This window comes from Balaenoptera acutorostrata, chromosome 21 (genome assembly GCF_949987535.1).
Source record: "Balaenoptera acutorostrata chromosome 21, mBalAcu1.1, whole genome shotgun sequence".
Taxonomy (NCBI): Eukaryota; Metazoa; Chordata; class Mammalia; order Artiodactyla; family Balaenopteridae; genus Balaenoptera; species Balaenoptera acutorostrata.
In genome coordinates this window covers 39,769,077-39,788,156 of record NC_080084.1, presented here as the reverse complement: position 1 = coordinate 39,788,156, position 19,080 = coordinate 39,769,077, and the positions used below count along the sequence as shown (strand labels likewise).

The following is a 19,080-nucleotide window of genomic DNA, read 5'->3' as shown; positions in this document are numbered from 1 at the left end:
CAGAAGTTACCAGAGGAGGGAAAAACAGTGAAGAGGATCCTAATGATGGGTGTAAACACGGGGCGACAAGGGAATAAGGGGTAGAAAAAAGGGCTTAAATGATATTTTGGAATAAAAGGAGAGAGGGCTTCTAGACTGTAAAAATTAGCTTTGAAAAATGAGGTTAGGAATTAGGAGCAGAATCTAGCAGGCCAATGTCATGGTGGAGCTAGGAAGGCACAAAGGAGGAAGGAGGCAAAGGACGCCTGTTCAGGCCCCGTCAATTCAGTGGGGACAGGATCACTCAGGTCACGGGTTTGACTGACTTGATCTGACAATTCGCCTTGCTGCTTCGCCAGCGGCAGAAACGGGCACTCAGGAGAAAGAGGCGGGCGACGGAGGGAGGGAGAGAGAGAGGAGAGAGAGAAAATACGCCATTAAGTGTAATCATTGTTTGGACCCATAAAAGGCAGAGCTGAAGTAAAAAAGCAGACTCCCTCCCCTCTCCAGCAACCCAAATGCCCCTAGCAGATGAAGGCATCAGTGAAAGAAACCCAAATTGCTTTTTTGAAGAAATTATTACTCTTGAAGAAACAAACAAGCATAGGTTTATTTATACAGCAAAGCAGAGTTACAGAATTACTGACCAAACCAGCTTCAAGTGCAATCTTCACCTGGACATAATTCTTGCAGCGCTTTACATTTCTTATAGGATACGATGAAAAATAAGCTATTGTGTTTTAAAGAAATTAACACCCTAAGATAAGTAAGTACTAGGGATGTAATGTACAATGTGATTGATAAATAGAATTAACACTGCTGTCGGTTATATATAAAAGTTGTAAAGAGAGAAAATCCCAAGAGTTCTCATCACAAGCAAAAAATGTGTATTTTCTAGTTCTTTAACGTTGTATCTATAGGAGATGATGGAGGTTCACTAAACTTATTGTGATAATCGTTTCATGATGTATGGAAGTCCCATCATTATGCTGGACACCTTACACTTACACGGTGCTGTCTGTCCATTATATCTCAATAACACTGGAAGAAAAAAAAAAGCTATAGAAAAATTGAAAAAAGAAATGAACATCCTATGGAATGCTCCTACGTAAAAGGCAGTTCAGTGCTGCATGATGCCCCCACCCCCTTCCCATTTTACGGATGGAAAAACGCAAATATGATGTGGTCAGGTGATTTGATCTGGCTCTCTCTGCATCTCACGATGAGGCCATAACTGGAACTTCCACGCACTGCACCCAGGTCCCTTAGCCCTTCTGTGAATCACAGGGCTTGACTTGAAGTGGAGAACGGGAGCTTTACACAGGCGATGCCACCTGCCAGCACTCTGCTGATTCATTCTTGCTGCTGTCACTCACCTGCCCTTTATCGACCCCTTTGCTGGTTTATGTTTTCTAGCTCCATTCAATCTAAAGCAGGCCTGTCACCTTTCTCCCGCAGAAAGCATTTCTCCAGCCTCTGCCTCTGCTCTTTCACTGGCCTGCCCCACGTTCCCTGTCCTGCTGGGCAGGCATTTCCTACCACAGGATGCTGAGTGCACGGCCGTAGAGCATCGGACGCTGCACATTCAGACGCTAACCTATTAGCCTTCGGTTCTTTGGAAAATAAAAATACAAGTAGCCTTTGTAGGCAGTGCAGTTACAGTGACAGAGGGTTAAGCTGGCATCTGAGTGGCCCAGTCTCACAGTTTAGCCCTGGAAGTCCGCAATTTGTGCCTTCAGACGAGTGGCTGCATCCGCGTTAAGGCGCTAATAGGGCTGAAGGGCTCGCACGGGGCCGGCCAGGGAAGCTGCTACTTCGCAAGGGCCCTCGGAGCATCGACCCCGCCAGTCACCTACCAGTTTCTGAATAAGCTTTGGGGGCTAGTTACCGTGCGAGGGGATTGTGGGTACACGGAGCATCAGAAGTCCGGCGGCCCAGAGTCCCCCCACCCCCCGAGGGCAGGTGATGGAGTGATGTCGTGCTGCAGCAGCAGGGAAGGGCCACGTCAAGGTGGGGGCCTCAGCTGGGCCTTCAGACAGACGCGGATTCATACAGGGGGGTAAGGAAGGCACAGGACACACCCCAGCCAGGACCACCGCCGGGGAGGGGGCGTGGGGGCGGACGGGCTGCGAGGTCAGGGAGCAGAAGCGCCCACTGAGGCAGAGGGTCCGCGCAGCGTCCCTGATACGGTAGCGGGAGGTTCATCACTGGGGACTGCGACGAAGGTTTCAAAGGGAAGCAAGGCTTCATTCAGGCTTAAAGGAGCCCAGGGCGGGGTGACAGGTCAAGCAGGGCGTCCTTCCCAGACTTGTCGATTTCACAAACCAGTACAGAAAATAAAACTGGGACCAACAGGGAGTTTTTAAATAAAGACTCCTCACCTGTAACTGGCATCATTTCATAAAGGAAGGCCATTTACCCATGCCACAGATAGACAGGACCTAACTTCAGGGTGAAAGTTCTTGACAAGGAATCAGTAAAGCTTTATGAAAATGTTCTCCCCGTCATTATTCATTTTTTCCATTTCACTGTGGATCTGTGAAAACTTTTGCACAGACTCGCACCTATGGCAACAGGAATGCAACGAGATGGGTGGCAGCCATTAGAACTGCCAGGGAACGCCGGATAAGGGAGGGAGAGAGAATAAGGAGCCAAGATGCCTTTCAGACGTGGCAGGCGGGCCCTTCTTTAGCAAAAGCAGAAAAACAGTGCAGCAGCCGACGCTCGCCTGTCCTCTGAAAAGCTTTGATCCCAGATGCTAATGGGCCTTCCCATCAAATACGCGCCTCTGGACACACGCTCTGCTTCCGTGCAGCTCCGCGGCTCTGCGGAACGTTGCTTGGCCTCGCTGGTGAACTAGGCCTGCCCAGCCTGTAGATTTGAGACATGGTTTTCTTTTATGAGCTTCTTGAATTTACAGTGCGATAGGCTCCAGGCAATCTGACTAGAACATCAACTTGATGCCCCCCTTTCCACTCATCTGGTCTCAGCCTCACAGCTTCAAATTCATCACACAGCACATTCTTTTCTGCTCCCGGCTGACCCCTCTTGACAAAGGCCCCTTGCTGGAAAAGACAAACCCCTCAGGCTCCCCACGACCTTTGGGATGCTTTTCACTGATGCTTCTCTATTTGTTCGTCTTTCATTTTGATTGCGTTATTTTGCCTAGACTTGCTGTTTTAGCCTTTGTGGTATATTTTTAAATCTCTTTTTAAGTTTCCTAAACAGCAGGATTATCGACAAATGCCCCGGAAAGCCAGAGCCTCAGACCTTCTCAGTTGAAGACGCTGATTCTGTTCTGACGTGAAATTTTCTCTCTCGCTCCGCTTTACAGACACAAGTTCCCAACTCTTCACTTTTCCTTCACAATGTCTCTCACGTGTCTTCCCACTCCCACAGCCACCCCAGATTTCAAAAGCTAGTCTTGTTACCTCTCCCCATACTCACAGCTACCAAATCCATCTTCTGAAACCGCCCCCCCCGCCCCCGAGTACAACACTTCCCTGCTCAAACATCTTCTAGTGGTTCCTCAACGGACAGAAACACTGACTGAGACTGTCACCAACCAAGGTCAAGAGACTATTGATACCGCAAGTGTATTCAGGTGGAAACAAAGTTCTTGAAAACTTTTTTTTGCAAGTGTTCTAAAAAATCAGAACAAAACTAATTTATTCTAGTTCTGTCTTCATTATACACCACATGTTGGTGAGTTAAACACAACAAAATTATTTTCTTTTAAAAGTGTCTACCAAAGATAAAAAGAATAAGGTAACAATTAACATGTAGTTTGTTGCATTAAAAAATCTGATATACTTATTTCTGTTGTCTGTTAGCTTGTTCTAAGCCTTTTAACTCTTACCCCAAAAAAAGTCATTGTTCAAAAGCAAACATTCAATTCAGTTGATACATTAGAGTCAACTAACATCATTCAACAAAGGTAACAAGTTTTCTTTAAAACTCAACAGGATTATCTGTTGTCTTCAGTGCTTCCCCATAACATGGCTTCTTCTTTTTTTGGCTGCCCCGCGCGCCATGTGGGATCTTAGTTCCCCGACCGGGGATTGAACCCGAGCCCCCTGCAGCGGAAGCGCTGAGTCTTAACCACTGGACCGCCGGGGAAGTCCCAAGGCTTCTTTAATCAAATGTTTCGTTTCTAAAATTACCTTCTGCTTTTGAGAAAAATCTGTGTCCATCAGAGCAGGGCTTTAGAGAAGCAAGCAAACCAGCGAAGAGAGGCAGTCATCGCCCTGAGAGGGGCGGCTCTTTTGAGGAGTGGGCTGCCCGGGCCCCCTTGGCTTGCGATTCAGCCTGACGCTGAACTGGTCTCCAAGGTGAGACAAATGTATGTATTTACTCCTAAAATGTTGGCAATGCCCCTCTCCCAGACCTTGATGCTCTTCACCTGTAGAGGAATGGACACCAGCCAGCTAAACGCATGTGTCAACTCCGACTGGTTTCTCTAGTCCAAATCAGCCTGTCTTGAGAAGCTGAGACATCAGGAGGTGTTGGTCCGGATGGGTGCCGGTCACGGCTGGCTCTTCCGTGTCTTCCCCAGGGCCGTCCAGAATAAGCTGCTTAGTGGGGCTACATCTGTGTGCTTTTAGACTTGAGTCCCAGTACGGAGTCCCAGGAAAGACGTAGTCAACCTGTCTTTCCCCCACTGTCCCCCTGACACAGAGGGAGAATCTTTTCTCCCATCTATCAGAGTTCCTTTAATCCAATGTCCTTTCATCGTTTAACAGCCTGCAAAACCAACAAAAAAACACCCCCCAAACAAAATCCCCCCCCAATCTTGCCATCTGTTTGGCAATACTTTTCTCACAATGCTAACCCATAATAACTTCTTATCTGTCATTGTGGTAAAGCAGAACAAAATTACCAACCTCATCATAACAAGAACATATGCACAAATCAGTCCTGGATCTGCATTCCTGATGAAGGACGTGGGCAAACAGCAAAACCAGAACAGAACCTGACTTAAACTTCTCGTGGTGGACTGATCTGGAATCCTAATAGCCATAATGTGATCTGTAACACTCATATCAAAAGAATTTACATTTAAGTGTTCTGGGAACGAAACTGAGGTTTGTATATTTCAACAGTGATCTCACAGGCAAATCGTAATTTTTTGAATTCAGGAGCAATGTTGTCAGTTAGAACTCCTCAAAAAATCAGGTTCTGAAGAGAAAATGCAAAATGCTTCCATCATCAAGGGAAGTAGAGCAATCAACCAACTCTTAAATCATTGGTTCATCTGGTACTTAGTTGTCTGCTACCTACACATTACCAAAAGTAACGGGGAAGATGCAAAATAAGAAAGACAAAAGAAGGTATTATTTTACATGATGTTTGTCTCCAGTGCTAAGAGGGTCCTGATGAGAAAGGGTGGAACTGCAAGGGTGGGAGTGGAAAGAGGGGTTAACACATTTAAATTTCTTTGCTGCTGTTGCATTTTATTCAGAGGTCTTGCGATGGGGCAAAATTCTGGCCGTTGCTTTGCTTCATAAACCCAGAAAGGGCAGTGGTCTACAGTCAAGCCACTATCCTCTGTTTTCCAACACACAGATAACATGAGTTCAGAAGACCACAGACAAAGGCAGATCTTTTCTTTCTCACCTCTGGTCCCGCCCTTACTTTGAACATTGAGCCTAGTGACAGGTGGTCATGGATATGACATTTTTCAATATTTTTGATATTTTTCAAAGATCGAATTCAAGAAAAGTGGCCCAATGCCTCTTTCCTTCCGTGGTCATCACCATACCAGGGAGAGCTGACCAAAGTGATAATGACCAGCTCTGAAATTCACAGGCCTTGAGACAAAGGCATCCCAGTCAGGACATTCCAGAATGAGTTCCCTTTGTGGTTTGAAAGATTGTGGGTGAGCCGTCATTAAGAGAGGATCTTATTTAAACAATTTAGAAACTGTTTATTCACTAAGGAAGGTTGAAACGAGTGGGACACATCGTATTTGTTTAGACAACAGGTCTTGCCCAGGTCTTGAAATGCAGACTTGCTGGATAGGGGATGTCAGGGAAATTTCTGTTCCGAAGAATCTGTCAAACAGAACTGTGTATGCCCTCGTCCTCCCTGACTGATTCCATGGGGCCCAGGAGCGCTCAGAGGACAAACCCATCCTTCTCCTGATCTTCCCTCTTTGTATTCTGGCCACTCACTGAGACCCACCCGGGAAATGGCTGTGCAGTGAGTGTGGACAAGGAGGGTGTGAAAGACTTACGGTAAAGCTGGAAAGGTTAAAAGCAAAGTAGGAAGCCCATCTGGAAAGAGAAATTTTATTATTGTGAATTGCTATGACTACCACCAGCATAATAGATACTAGGTTTGGCTGAAATGCCACATGCCTAACTATTTTAGCAAAAGACATTTGGTAACTTGTTAAATGTTGTTTCTTTTGGAATAAGCCTTGACGGGGACCTAGGAAAAGTTGGGGAGAAACGGCAGAATCACAAATTGTTTTAGAGCAGGCAGGAATTTTTAATCACTAAGAAGCCTTTCATTTCGCAGGTGAGGGCACAGAATTTTAGAGAGGTGCTGTGACTTGCCCAGAGACACACAGATAGGAGTAAGTGACAAAATCAGGCTGGAACCCAGGTTCTTAGTTTCCAAACCGAATGCCTTTTTCCAATCAGCTTATGCTGTTTCTCAGAAAAGAGAACAAACAGAGAACAGAGAGAAAGAGGCATCAAGGAACTAATGAGATGTCAATGATTTGGAAATAAGGAAGGATTGGGAGGAAAAACAATAGATGTAGTGGGTAGACTGGGAATCTAAGATGAAATAACATTTAGACTAAAATGCTGTCTATTCGCAAGCTTTACGAGAGAAAGTGAGTATCGTGGAAAGCATGAGGACAGAGGGAAAGCAGAGGGATGGTCAGACGTAGGCAGTTAAGGAACGTGAGGGAGAAAAGCGGGGACAAATACAGAAGGGGAGGTAGTACACAAGGCGAGACACAGATCTGATGGCATCAATAACCGGGGGGATGGCATCCAGCAGCAGAAAAGGCGACCCTGAAGTGTGAACACTCGTACTGTCTCTGTTGTTAAGCCATAGGAAACCCTAGTCTGCAAATTCATATATTCACACTTTTCCCCCCCAGCTAGATGTTTCCAGTGTAATTTCATTCACACTCGGGGCTCAGCTCTTTCCACGACCCCATGCCCACGTCTCTAGAACTGACTTGCCCTGAGTTCTCACTGGCTGTTTCCGACCACATGCTGGGCTGGACTACGGTCCCCTCAAAGCCATAATTTCCAAATCAGAGCTCACCTGTTTCTACCGACCTGCGTCCTCCCTGTATTTCCTACCCACTTGGTCACTAGGTCAGCAGATTCTCTTTTCCCTCCCCTCTTGCATTCAGTCACCATTTCCTAATGACTAACCACCTCTTTCTCTATAATTTCAGTGCCCATCTGTGGGTCAGGTCTTCACCTCCCAACTAGATTTACTGTCTCCTCACTCCTCTCTCCCCCTTTTCTCAGCCTCCTACTTTTCTACATTCAACCCATCCTTATATTGCCCCCAGAAGGACCATGTTGCCTTCCTGGTAATCTCCTTCACGGGAAGCCTGTCCACCCAGGATCACCAGGTGGTCAGTTTAAGCCCTGCTTGATCAAAACTGTGATCTCCATCTACTCTCTTTTTCCTACTTCCACACATGCTCTATGCTCTTGTCATTCTGAGCTGCATATTCTTTCTAAAACCTACCACGCTCTGCCTCCCAAGGAAATGCTCTGCTCTGGCCTGGAACACCCCGCCTCGGCTTGCTCACCTTGCTTCCCACCTTTAGGGGTCTCACTTTCAAAACCTCAGATTATATATGGAATCTAAAAAAAAAAAGGTTCTGAAGAACCTAGGGGCAGGACAGGAATAAAGACGCAGACATAGAGAATGGACTTGAGGACACGGGGAGGGGGAAGGGTAAGCTGGGACGAAGTGAGAGAGTGGCGTGGACATATGTACACTACCAAATGTAAAATAGCTAGCTAGTGGGAAGCAGCCGCATAGCACAGGGAGATCAGCTCGGTGCTTTGTGACCACCTAGAGGGGTGGGATAGGGAGGGTGGGAGGGAGACGCAAGAGGGAGGGGATATGGGGACATGTGTATATGTATAGCTGATTCACTTTGTTATACAGCAGAAACTAACACACCATTCTAAAGCAATTATACTCCAATAAGGATGTTAAAAAAAAAAAAAAAAGAACCACAGATTGAACTTTGGGATGAACTGAGGTCTAGGAAATCTGTTTGGAAGTGTGTGTTGTGTAAGAGACAGGGCAGTGGGGCTGGATGGGCAGGAAGCTGTGAGGAACCAGGGATGAGGGGACTGAGGGGTCCCCAGCCAGCTTGTCTCCTTCCTAGGTCGTCTCCCCCAGCCCTGGGGTGGAGTCCAGAGAGAACAGAGCCCACATCAGCTCTGCTTTGACACCTCAAGATATTCTGAAGCCAGGATCCTGGAACACAGGCAAGGGGCTTCTTCTGGGAGTCTGGGAGTTAGGGTAGCCTGGAGGGAGGGACGCTGAGGTTGCTTTTATTTTGATATCACAGGAATCAGTCAGAGACGCCGGACAGTCTCTGGAAAATACCCAACTGTCCATCTTCAGTTCTGTGATTATAAAATAACAAAGTTCCCTTTCACTGGTTGTCACCGTGTAGATTTCTTGCCCTGTTATCAGACAACCCTTTAAAATGGCTGGTGTGTATAACCTGGTCTTAGAGTAAGTAAATCATCTGATAATCACTGTGTAAGGGAAGTTGCTGACACACCCAGATATGATGCTATCAGATCATCTAACTTAGACAGCTATGCGATTAGTTTAAGGAAGGAATCGATACTTTCGGAAGCAGCATGTCCTCGGTTTTGAACCATTACGGAGCAACTGAGCACATCTAGAACATTAACTGCCTGATGGAAGTGAAAGAGTTAACGTAGCCTGCAACTGTCGGCGCACCGCAAACTGTACTGAGAAACCGGGACCTCTTATGTTATATGTACACTGCGATGTGCTGAGAAAATCTGACTAATCTGTTTTCATGTTTTCTGGAATTTTCTCAAAAAATCTGAATAACACACAATTTCCCCGTTTCCCTTTCCGCTTTGAAACCTGGACAGAACTAATTTTTCCTTAAAACTAGATTGCAGAAGAAAATTGGATTAAATCAAGCATTAGTAAAAGCACTGCCTTAATAGCGTTCAGGTTAGTGTTTGAAATGTATAATAATGTACAATTATTCAATTGGCTACACACTTTTTTTTACTGATGTCCCTGGGACTATACATTCTGGTTACAAACTTAAAGCAAAATTATTAAACAATTAAACAAAACAGCAAAAATGGAAATCAACCACAGCATTTTCCCATGAATTTAAGTGATCTGCTGATAAAATCTCTTAAAATCATCCTTAATGCAGCAAATGTTTTCTTCCACGAGGAAAGAAAGAGAAAAAGGAAAATAAAGGAGAGGAATTGGGCACCACTTTTAGGAATGTATTTGTAAAATGGGTTGCTTTGTTTTTAACGCAATTTTGGGCAGAAACAGCAATGAAACGTGGTTTCAGCGTTTGAATTTTTAGGCTTGGATGTCGGATGCCTACCAAGGGAAAGGTTATCTTCTCGGTTTTGTCCCATGGAAGACGCCTCTGTAATTTTGCTAACATCATGAGCTATCACAGTCACACACACACATCAGGAGGACACAGCCTGGCACAGATGGCCAGCTATTTAGACATGATTCAGCGTCAACGGGGCCGGACGCATCTTTCCTGACCTGGAATGGCCATCACTGAGTTCTCCTAGGTTATCTGTGCTTTCCGCACCCCGTTTTGGATCTGAAGCCCAGTTACTCATTACGCTGCCTCTCTCTCCTCCTCTGAGATCCCCTTTTCCATCTTCTCCCAGACGATCGGACTGATGTCAGTGGCAGCTGTGGATCTGTCGTGGGCTCGGGGCTACGTTCATTATAAAGAAATGGTTAAGAAGTTCATTCTGAAATTGCTCAGCTTGAACGAGGGACAATAGAGCACCCAAATGAGAAGCTGGAGACCCACATACACCTACATAAACGTGTAAGAGCCGAAACTCATTTATTTGCCCCGTGAATCTGAACAGAGCTCACGAGAGACCACAGTCAGCCCCGTGCATATAAAGCTCCAAATAGTCAAAGTCCCAAGATAGAAAACTGCCACCAACCTGGCTGTGTGCATGTACACGTCAGCCAGAACTCAGAGCTTTTTTTTCCATGTTGTCTTCTCTAAGCAGACAGAAGAGCCTCTAGATATGCCCGCACGGTTTGTATCTTATGGGGTAAGCAAGCAGAGAACTGTGAAATGCCATTAGTCATTAAATAATTTACTCTATTGCCCAATTCAATACACTGGGTTTGCTTTTGTGTGCATTCAAGTGTAAGAACTGAGGTTTTGCTCTGGCTATGAACTTTTTAAATAATAGATTTCTAGCAGGTAAGATCTTTTGGGTCTCCCTGGAATTACTCTAGCTAAGGAATTATAACGGGTGATAATTGTTTTAAAATGGTACGAAGAGCAGCAGAAAATAATCCCTAATACTAAGTGAAGGGGGTAACTAGGCTTATCACAGGGTCCTCAGACAAGGGGACCCCAGAGCTAGACGGACATCCTTTCTACTGCCCAAAAAGTCAATGGAAGAGGAGGTCTGAGGCAAGATGGCTTATTCAATTAGCAACAAATAATTATTCCGTTCGTGAAACATATTAGTCTAACTCAGGGATTTCAGAGCTGAGTTATAAACTACCTGACGCTTGTCTTCCTATCACACCGTCTGTAGCATGTCTAAGAATACTGGCCACTTCTCTAACAAATCACAGTAGGGACACAAAAATCACAAGTAACACGGAGAGAAATTGCTGCCCCAAAGACGGTATCTCTAGTTTCTGAAATGAAGGTTTCTTGTGCTTTGCAAACTACCGCTGAACCCTAAAAAGTCACCCTATTTTATTGGTGACTGATGAGAATCTCAAGTTGAGAGTCGGGTTTCCTTTTCCTAGAGCCATTCTTCCTGATACCGGGGCAACAGTATACTTTAACTGTATTTGCGCGGGAAACGTTTTCTGTCTTTAACTCTTTAATCCCAACATTTCAGAGGAAAGTGCTACCAGTATGAAGTTTTAATTTCCGTGAATTATTGTAATAACAAGGTCAGCTGAGGAAGTCCTTACTTTATAAAGCAAAAGAGAGTAAATGTGTAATAGTGGGTTAAATATATTTCAAAAAATCAACAACAAAAATGAGAAGTGTTAATATTTTCAGCATTAACTCTTCGTACGGAAAGGTCTGAACTGTTTCAGAAGGCAAATATTTACATGATACTCTTCCAAGGGAGGCAGCTCTAGGTTTTATCAGACTCTTCTCTATAAATAACCGTTCACCTGACCACGTATTTGGTTTACTCCTCTATTCCTTCATTCAACAAATAGCTATTGGGAGCGTTCTACATGCACTGCAAGCTTCCAGGAGCCGTGGGAGCCGCAGAGATAAAGGCACCGCTTGCATCTTAGAAAACACTTTCACAGTTCATTCTACACATTCTGTGACATACATGTCACAATACTGTGACACGCTGATGGTAAGTGAAAGTTTGCACTAAGAAAAAAGAAGTGAAATTAAAACATGTAAGGTAAACAATTTCAGCTAATTCTCTTTTAAAATTTCTTTGGCAGAAACTGCAGTGACTGCACTTTTTATTGGTAGGCAATTTATTGATGCCAGGTCTTCTTCCATCTGTTTCTATCCTATAAAGCTTTAATCTCAAGGCTTTTTAGACACTAGGCTAGCTAGAAAGCTGGACACATACAAATGGGAATTTGGGCTGAAAAGTTTAATCTTTCTTTGCAAGGAGTTTGTACATAACGATAGATACAGCATGTATCAGATCTAGGAACTAGTGTCACAAAAGTCATAGAAAACAGGTGTTTTTCAACTGTGAAGTGTGTTTTTTCCCCCCGTAATCTCCTTGTGGTTTTGGTAAAACTCTGGCCATTGTCAAACCTCTCACAACCCTTCTTTATGAAAGTACCAAGTACCCTTAAAAGGTGTAAATTAGACATGTAGTACTATAAGAATGTGAGGGGAAATATTACAGACATGTACTAGGATTCTGGGAGTCTGCCAGCTCACTAGTAACGACAAACACCAAGGAAGCCTGGCAGGGATTCAGAGTTCCCTCTGGCTCTTCTAGAACCTTCACATCCAGTCTCATATATCCGAGTCAGCACAGTATAAGCAGAAACTGTTGTCAAGGCTCTGACGAGTAGAGGTGGGGGGTTGAGTTTATCCATCAACAATCTCAGACTTACACAGACAGAAAGGGGCCACTCTGCCAGAATCCAGAGGGTGCTTTCAGAGGGGCTGCCTGATGACCCTCCTTTCCCTTCTTTTACGCACTTACTTTTGAACGTGTTTTAAAGTTTCTCACCCTTAGAAAGGGGGGACCCTTGCTCATTCACAGCTAAATTATAAGAATGTACAGAAAGAAAAAAATGATCATTTGTCATTCTGATATGATGATTCTGAATTACTTAGGTTAAATGCTCTATTTATTTTTCTGTCTTGTACGGTAATACACTGTTTTGCAAAGTGCATAAATGTTTCTTGGAAATTTTTAAATCATGTCTTTGCTGCAGACATCTAAAGGAAAATTAACAAAAACACTGTTTTTTGAAAGCAATATTTCTGTTTCTTTTATTAGAAAAGCTGTTTCTCAAGTACTGTAAACTACTATATTCTTAAGTTATAGCAAACACATGTTTATATGCGTGTGTGTGTATATAATTATGAGGTTTATATTTGGTGGAATACTTCAATAATGCTTTTTGGAATAGTTGCCTTTATTGTAATTTATCTAGACGTAAGACTTAACAGATATACTTTAAATATGATGTGTAATGGGTCTGTATTAGTACAAATATCATTGTGATTTATTTTAATTAATTAAAAACTTTCATTCTTGAAAACAATGCTTGCCCATTATATTCACAAGACAGGTTTGCCAACTCAACCTCTACCTTAACAGTCATCTGATTCTTCACTAAGTCTGAAATTCTTGGAGAGTGTTTAGTACTAGAGAAATGTGTCTTCTTTGTGTACCATAATATTAAAAAAGTAAAAATCCCAAATTTGTTTATACTATCCCACATCAACTCCACCAATGGAGTATATCCATTTCTCATTGTAGGTCATTACTGAACCTGTATATGTGTTGCAGAAGTTCATGTGTCAGTAGTAACCCACATGATGAACTTCTGTGCATTGTCAATTCCCAGGAACAAATAAGAACACATTCAAAAATGGCTCACAGAGCAGAGCTTGAGTCCTAGACTGTACTAAAACCTTATTTCTCTATTTTCCTCCCTGCTTTTAAACCGAAACCCTACCAATGCCACCATCATTTCCTGAAGATCTTATAATCAGAGCAGCTCTCCTACCCAGTCTCATCTGATGGGAGCACTTTTACTGTACTCTTTTTTCGCCTCTTTGGCAATAGAGCCTGCTATCACTTTGAAAGGAAGTGCTTGCCATTAACTTCCAATTTATTCCTTTCCTATTGTGATCCTAAAATGAGCAAAAGGAATGCTAAGAACAGAATTTTAATGTAATTCAATTGCAAAGGTTTGTTCCGCTGACAAAATCATGCTGCTGGGTAACATTCATTTTATTAAAAGGGAATCTGTCAAAAAAAGAAAAGCAATCCAAGCTACAGGAGAACTAAGCCTAATGTGTAAGTTCTATTCCAGAAAAGTTGTATGGAAAATATTTGTATATTGGATCATTTTTTTCTACTGACTTTTATCATAAATTTGGAGCTGTGTTCCTACAGAAAGTACATTTGCTTCAGCATTTCATCAAAAAAGTCACACTAAGGAACTCAATATGCATTTCCAGGAGTATTTTGCACTCGTCAGCATGCCGTCTCTGCACATCTAATTTCCCCTTATGGTTTGTGCAATGTTAGTGGAATGAACAAGTAATGGAAAGTGATTTTACACAGTCACAAAATGTGACTGTTCAAAGAGCACATTGCCTGGGCCACTCCTCCACAACTTTAGTAGAAAACCCCAGCTGCACGCTCCTTCTACTTTTTCATACGCTTTCAGAGTGACCAGCTATTTCTGACTTGCATTTAGTGGTAAGGTTCTTATAAGTGGAGTTTAGATTCTCCAATAACTGATTATAAAAAGTTAAGCCCTTCTACTTGTGGTGCTGATGGGATCAGCCAAGTTCACTGTAAATGTTTTTAAAGCTTCCCTTCAGTGACAGCTCCCAAAACAGTCAGCTTTAGCACATGGGCAAATATAAACCCCAAAAGTTTTTGCCTAAAGCCAAGGCTGCAGTATGTTTCCCCAAAAGTTTGCTGCTAATATATTAGGTCTGTATGAAGCAAAATATTAAATTAATCTTTAAGCAGAGGTAGATTGACCTCGATGGTAATGAAACTTAAGCTTTAGGGCTCCCCACTTGCCTGGGTCCCTTCCAAGGCCCTGAGTCCAATTTTGTCTTTTTTTTTTTTTTTTTTCAGAAAAAGGGATCCCCAAATTACAGAAGCTCCAGGCCCCCCAAAAACCTGGATCCCACTTGCCCTTAAGATTGTACTATTATTATCCACACTACTGTACATAAAATAGACAAACAACAAGGACCTAGTGTATAGCACAGGGAACTATATTCGATATCTTGTAATAACTTATAATGTTAAAGAACCTGAAAAAGAAATATATATGTATGTATAACTGAATCATTTTGCTGTACACCTGAAACTAACACAACATTGTAAACCAACTATACTTCAATAAAAACAAACAAATAAACAGAAAAAGGATTATACTGTTATTATTTTAGATGACATTATTATATCACAGTATTTTATAATCAGAGTAGAATTTTGATTTACTTACTCAAAAAATGTTGTCCATCCAGTTTCATCGCTTTTAGTGGCTAAAAGGCCGCTGTTGCCATGGTAAGTAAGCAAAACTAATTCCAGTCCTTGAGCGGTCATGCTTTTCAAACATCCATTTGTCCCTATGGTCAGCCATATCACCTGGTTATCAGGAGACACCACTCGAACTGGCATCCGATTTGGGTCCCGTCTAATCCTAAGGGTATTGCCGTTACTGTCTGTCACAGCAGTAATATCATTGTCATTGCTGTAGCTAAAATTGTACAGATAATCGCCAGTGACTAAACTCACAGTATACTGGTGAGTGCCATTGATGTCAAAGATATAGAGTTCTTGATCAGTTGGAGAGGCAACTTCATAGAAGTTCATAGAGTTAAGTAAAGGCTTGTTCTTTGACACAGCCCGGATCCGAATGTTCCCTAGGTCTGCAATGTACAGGGTACCATCCGGAGAGGCGGCAAGGGAGGACGGAGCGCTCAGTTTGGCATCTTTGGCATAGCCATCTCCGCTCTGGTAGCAGTCACAATTGGCATCGTTTTTGCAGTCACACTCTGACGGTATCCCAGCAACCAGGGAGATCTCCCCATCTGTGGTGACTTGCCTTATCCGGTTAATTTTCTTTTCGTCGGTTTCAGTGATGTACAGGACCCCACTGTAGGACACAGCAATGGCAGTAGCCGACTCCAGGGTCGTCTGAACTGCGTGCTTGCCCACAGAATATTCCACTCCTGGCACCTGGCAATGCATGGGCCGCCCAGCAGCAATGCGCACTTGACGATTTTCAGTGATCTGTAAAACTACATTATTATCCAGGACATAAATGGAGTTATCCATAGGGTTAATGGCTAGGTCAGTGGGCCATTCCAGACGTACCTTCATAAAAAAGAAATGGTCTGGTTACTCAGTTACTGAGCTGCTGTTAATTTGCCAGAAGAGTAAATTAGAAATTTACTGGGAAAATCTGAGGAAATGACCGTTGATTTGATAAACTGTTTAAAAATTGTTTTTAAAATAGATACAGTGAAATAAACTTAAAAAGTTTTGAGTGGAGACAAATGTAGGAAATAACATTTTATTTAAAAATGCAGCTCATTGAAAGATTTGCAAGTTCTAGCCAAATAGCAAATGAATCATAAGTAGTGAGTTAACACATATCAATGAGATGTGAACATACTTGTTCCTTTTAGCAGTAACAATCACCCAGTGCGGGGCTTTCTAGGTTATGAATACATTAGTGTCCCCTTGTGTTTTCAATCAGGCCAATAGTAAAGTTTCTAATTCTAAATATAAGTCCCTGAGGACTAATCCTAGTGGGTTCTCTCTACTACCTAAGGACCTCACACAATCAAAAGATTAGAGATTTAAGCTGTTTTGTTCTTTTTGGAATATCTGCATGCTGCTACTTTACTGGTATTTTATTACAAATGATTAGCACTTCTTAGTGATAACTGTTCTGTATCTCACTGAATTCTTCAAATGCAGAACTGGAGAAGAAAATAACTTTTTATTAGCTCCTGAGACACATGTTAATGGAACAGCTTTACCACAACGACTGATGCCCACGACATGCGCGGTTTAATACGGTGTCATCATAGTGTGCTGACACAGTAAATCAAGTCACTCAGAAGAAAAGCAGACAAGTGGGCGCAATGTTTTCCCTACCTGGCTAATGTGCATGCTCGTGTCACAAGTTAAAGGTCTGGCTGAAGTCAGATCGTTAGAGCCTAGGAGAGTTGATATGACTCCATTCTGATCCACTTTTCTTATCATGGTTCCATCAACAAAGTAGATTAATCCATTTTTATCGATCGCCATTCCTGTATCCAAGAGAAGTAACAGTTACTAATCTTTCAAAAATGATTAATTTTAATTAAATGTTCAGGCCCACCACGAAACCCAACATTTAACCCCAGTGATAACATGGGCAGTAGACAGCAGGTTAAGACTGCAGATTGCAAGCACATTAGGAAAAACCCAACACAGGCATTTATGTTACGTATAAGTGTAATATGTAATAAAGAACCGAAATTTGTAAGAATCTGTCCTTCGTGTGTGAATCATATAGGTAGTACCTGTGTTTTAAATATAAACACTGTACAGTGTTATTGTCTATAAATTATAGAAACAGGTCATATTCTGTTACACTGGACTTTATATTCTAACAAAAACAGATCTAAGCCAAGGTTAGTGTTTTGTTGATCTTGTGACAATGAAATTTGCTAGTATGAATAACTCAGCACAACAAATACTTTTTTTCCAGTCCTTGTACACATAATAGTCTCTAGCTATAATGAAAAAAAACCAAAACCCAAAAAACACAACGCCTCAAACCAAAAAACACTGTAATGAACGGCATAAAACGTGAGGAAGGAGTCAGTCCTGACTGGTTTAAAAGCTAGAAACCTTCATCACATAGAATTTTAGCCCTTGTTACCTCCAGAAATTCCTCACAGCAAGCATTTTTTCCCATGGCATAGAAACAAAAGTTTAATAGCTCCAAACTGGGTGAGAGCTAACAGGGTTGCTTAGTGATGGCTTTTAAGGAGGCCCGGGACTCATTCATAACAAAGAAGTTCCAGGACAATGGAAAAAAAAAAAAAGAATTCAGATACTTCCTTGAAGTTGAACAGGATGTGACCTGAATGATATCGGGTAGTTGCGTGATTCTTTCAAAAGTTGAAAAAAATGGTATGATAAAAAATGCCAAGAACCTAATATTTACTGTAAAATCAACTTAGGATGCTAGCAGTTTCACGCTAAATAGCTTTTAAAAACACTAGATGTGAGACAGCTTTCCAGAACACAGTTGCAGGTAAAATATTAGACTCAGCATGAAACACAATCAGGCACTAACCGGATTGTCCACATTTTTTTTTTTAAATAGAAAGAAATCCTCAAGTTGGTAAATGCCAGTACCTTTGGGGCTCATGAGTGTGGCTTCCACAGCCTTCCCTCCATCCCCACATCTGGCTTCATCGAAAGGAAGGCACTGCTCTCCCGTCCCTGCAACCACTTCAGCGTTTTTAGTCAAGTCTTTTGCGCCCGTAAGTGACTTCGGGCGATAAATCCTGCGCGTGTTAGTGTCAGAAACGTACAGATCCCCTGAGACTGGATCAGTGGCAAGGTAGTATCTATGAGCTGGGCTGCTGCTGTAAGAAAGATGATACATAAACATCACAAAGAAAGTTACTCCTAAAACACAGCAATTGAAAGCAAAATAAAACAGTTGATGAGAAACTAATTATAAACCGAGACCCTCCCCCCCACCCCCCCCCCACCCCCGCCATCAACGGCTGGAAGAATTGGTGGCAACCTCTGAAGTGATTGCTTTCCTTCCTTGCCTGTTGCTGAGGATTTAACAATTTATGAAAGGGCCATCTTAAAAATAATCACCTTTACAAGGCAACATGCTTCCAGCCTGAAACAAAGAAGCAAGTTCTCGGAATCTTTTTGGTTCAATGCAAAGCCATTAACATACAGCCTTTGAGAGACAGGCTTCACGTTTATTCCAGGGGACGGGTGTCTCTACCAAGTTCGCCAGTGAAGTATAACATACTAGTGATTTTACTTGCATCTCACAGTAGGGAAATCTCCTGTCTTCTCTTGCAATCAAACGAAACCACCTGGCTCCAAAAAAATCACTTTTTTTGAAAGAAAAAAAAAGTAGTGCTGTGTCTGTCTGGGTTGCTCTACTGGAATCCAGAAAGGTAATCTGACGCAGTGACAATGTTTGTCCTGAGCTATGCGGTTAAATACTAAAATGAGGCCATCCAAGAGACGGAGGCAGTCTTAGTGGTCTAGTGCACTGAGCCAGAATGCTGGGTTCATCACTTCCATTTTTAAAATTTGCAAATTAAGCTGCTCTAAAACCTGTCTATGAATTTGGTGACATAGAGACATTTGTTCACAATACAGAGTACCTCAATTTTATAAATCTAAATTAGTGCAAATGTAAAATATGTTATGTCCCGTTACCTGTAAAAACGGTTAAGACCAACGTTATCAAGGAATGGACAAATTATGACATATCGTTGAAACTGCAAGGTAATCTCCTTACATACAGTTAACACCACATTCTTGGAATTAATGTAATTTTGTACTGTGTGCAAATATTGTCTTCTGAAAAAAAAATTCTAAAAAGAGTTTAAATGGTTTG

The 19,080-nt window shown here is 42.5% G+C and overlaps 1 protein-coding gene across 8 annotated transcripts in view; it reads right to left on the bottom strand.

The window, feature by feature from the left end:
* The window catches only part of TENM3 (teneurin transmembrane protein 3), a 608,889-nt gene that overhangs the window by 25,712 nt on the left and 564,097 nt on the right, over positions 1–19,080 (bottom strand). For 6 of the 8 annotated variants that reach the window (XM_057537184.1, XM_057537189.1, XM_057537185.1 and 3 more), the window contains 3 exons: positions 17,841–18,073; positions 16,587–16,741; positions 14,923–15,797 (listed from right to left, as the gene is read on the bottom strand). In XM_057537184.1, coding sequence (XP_057393167.1) covers positions 14,923–15,797; positions 16,587–16,741; positions 17,841–18,073 — 1,263 coding nt within the window. The remainder of the gene's footprint in view (positions 1–14,922; positions 15,798–16,586; positions 16,742–17,840; positions 18,074–19,080) is intronic. The other 2 variants (XM_057537186.1, XM_057537188.1) reach the window with 1 other exon arrangement.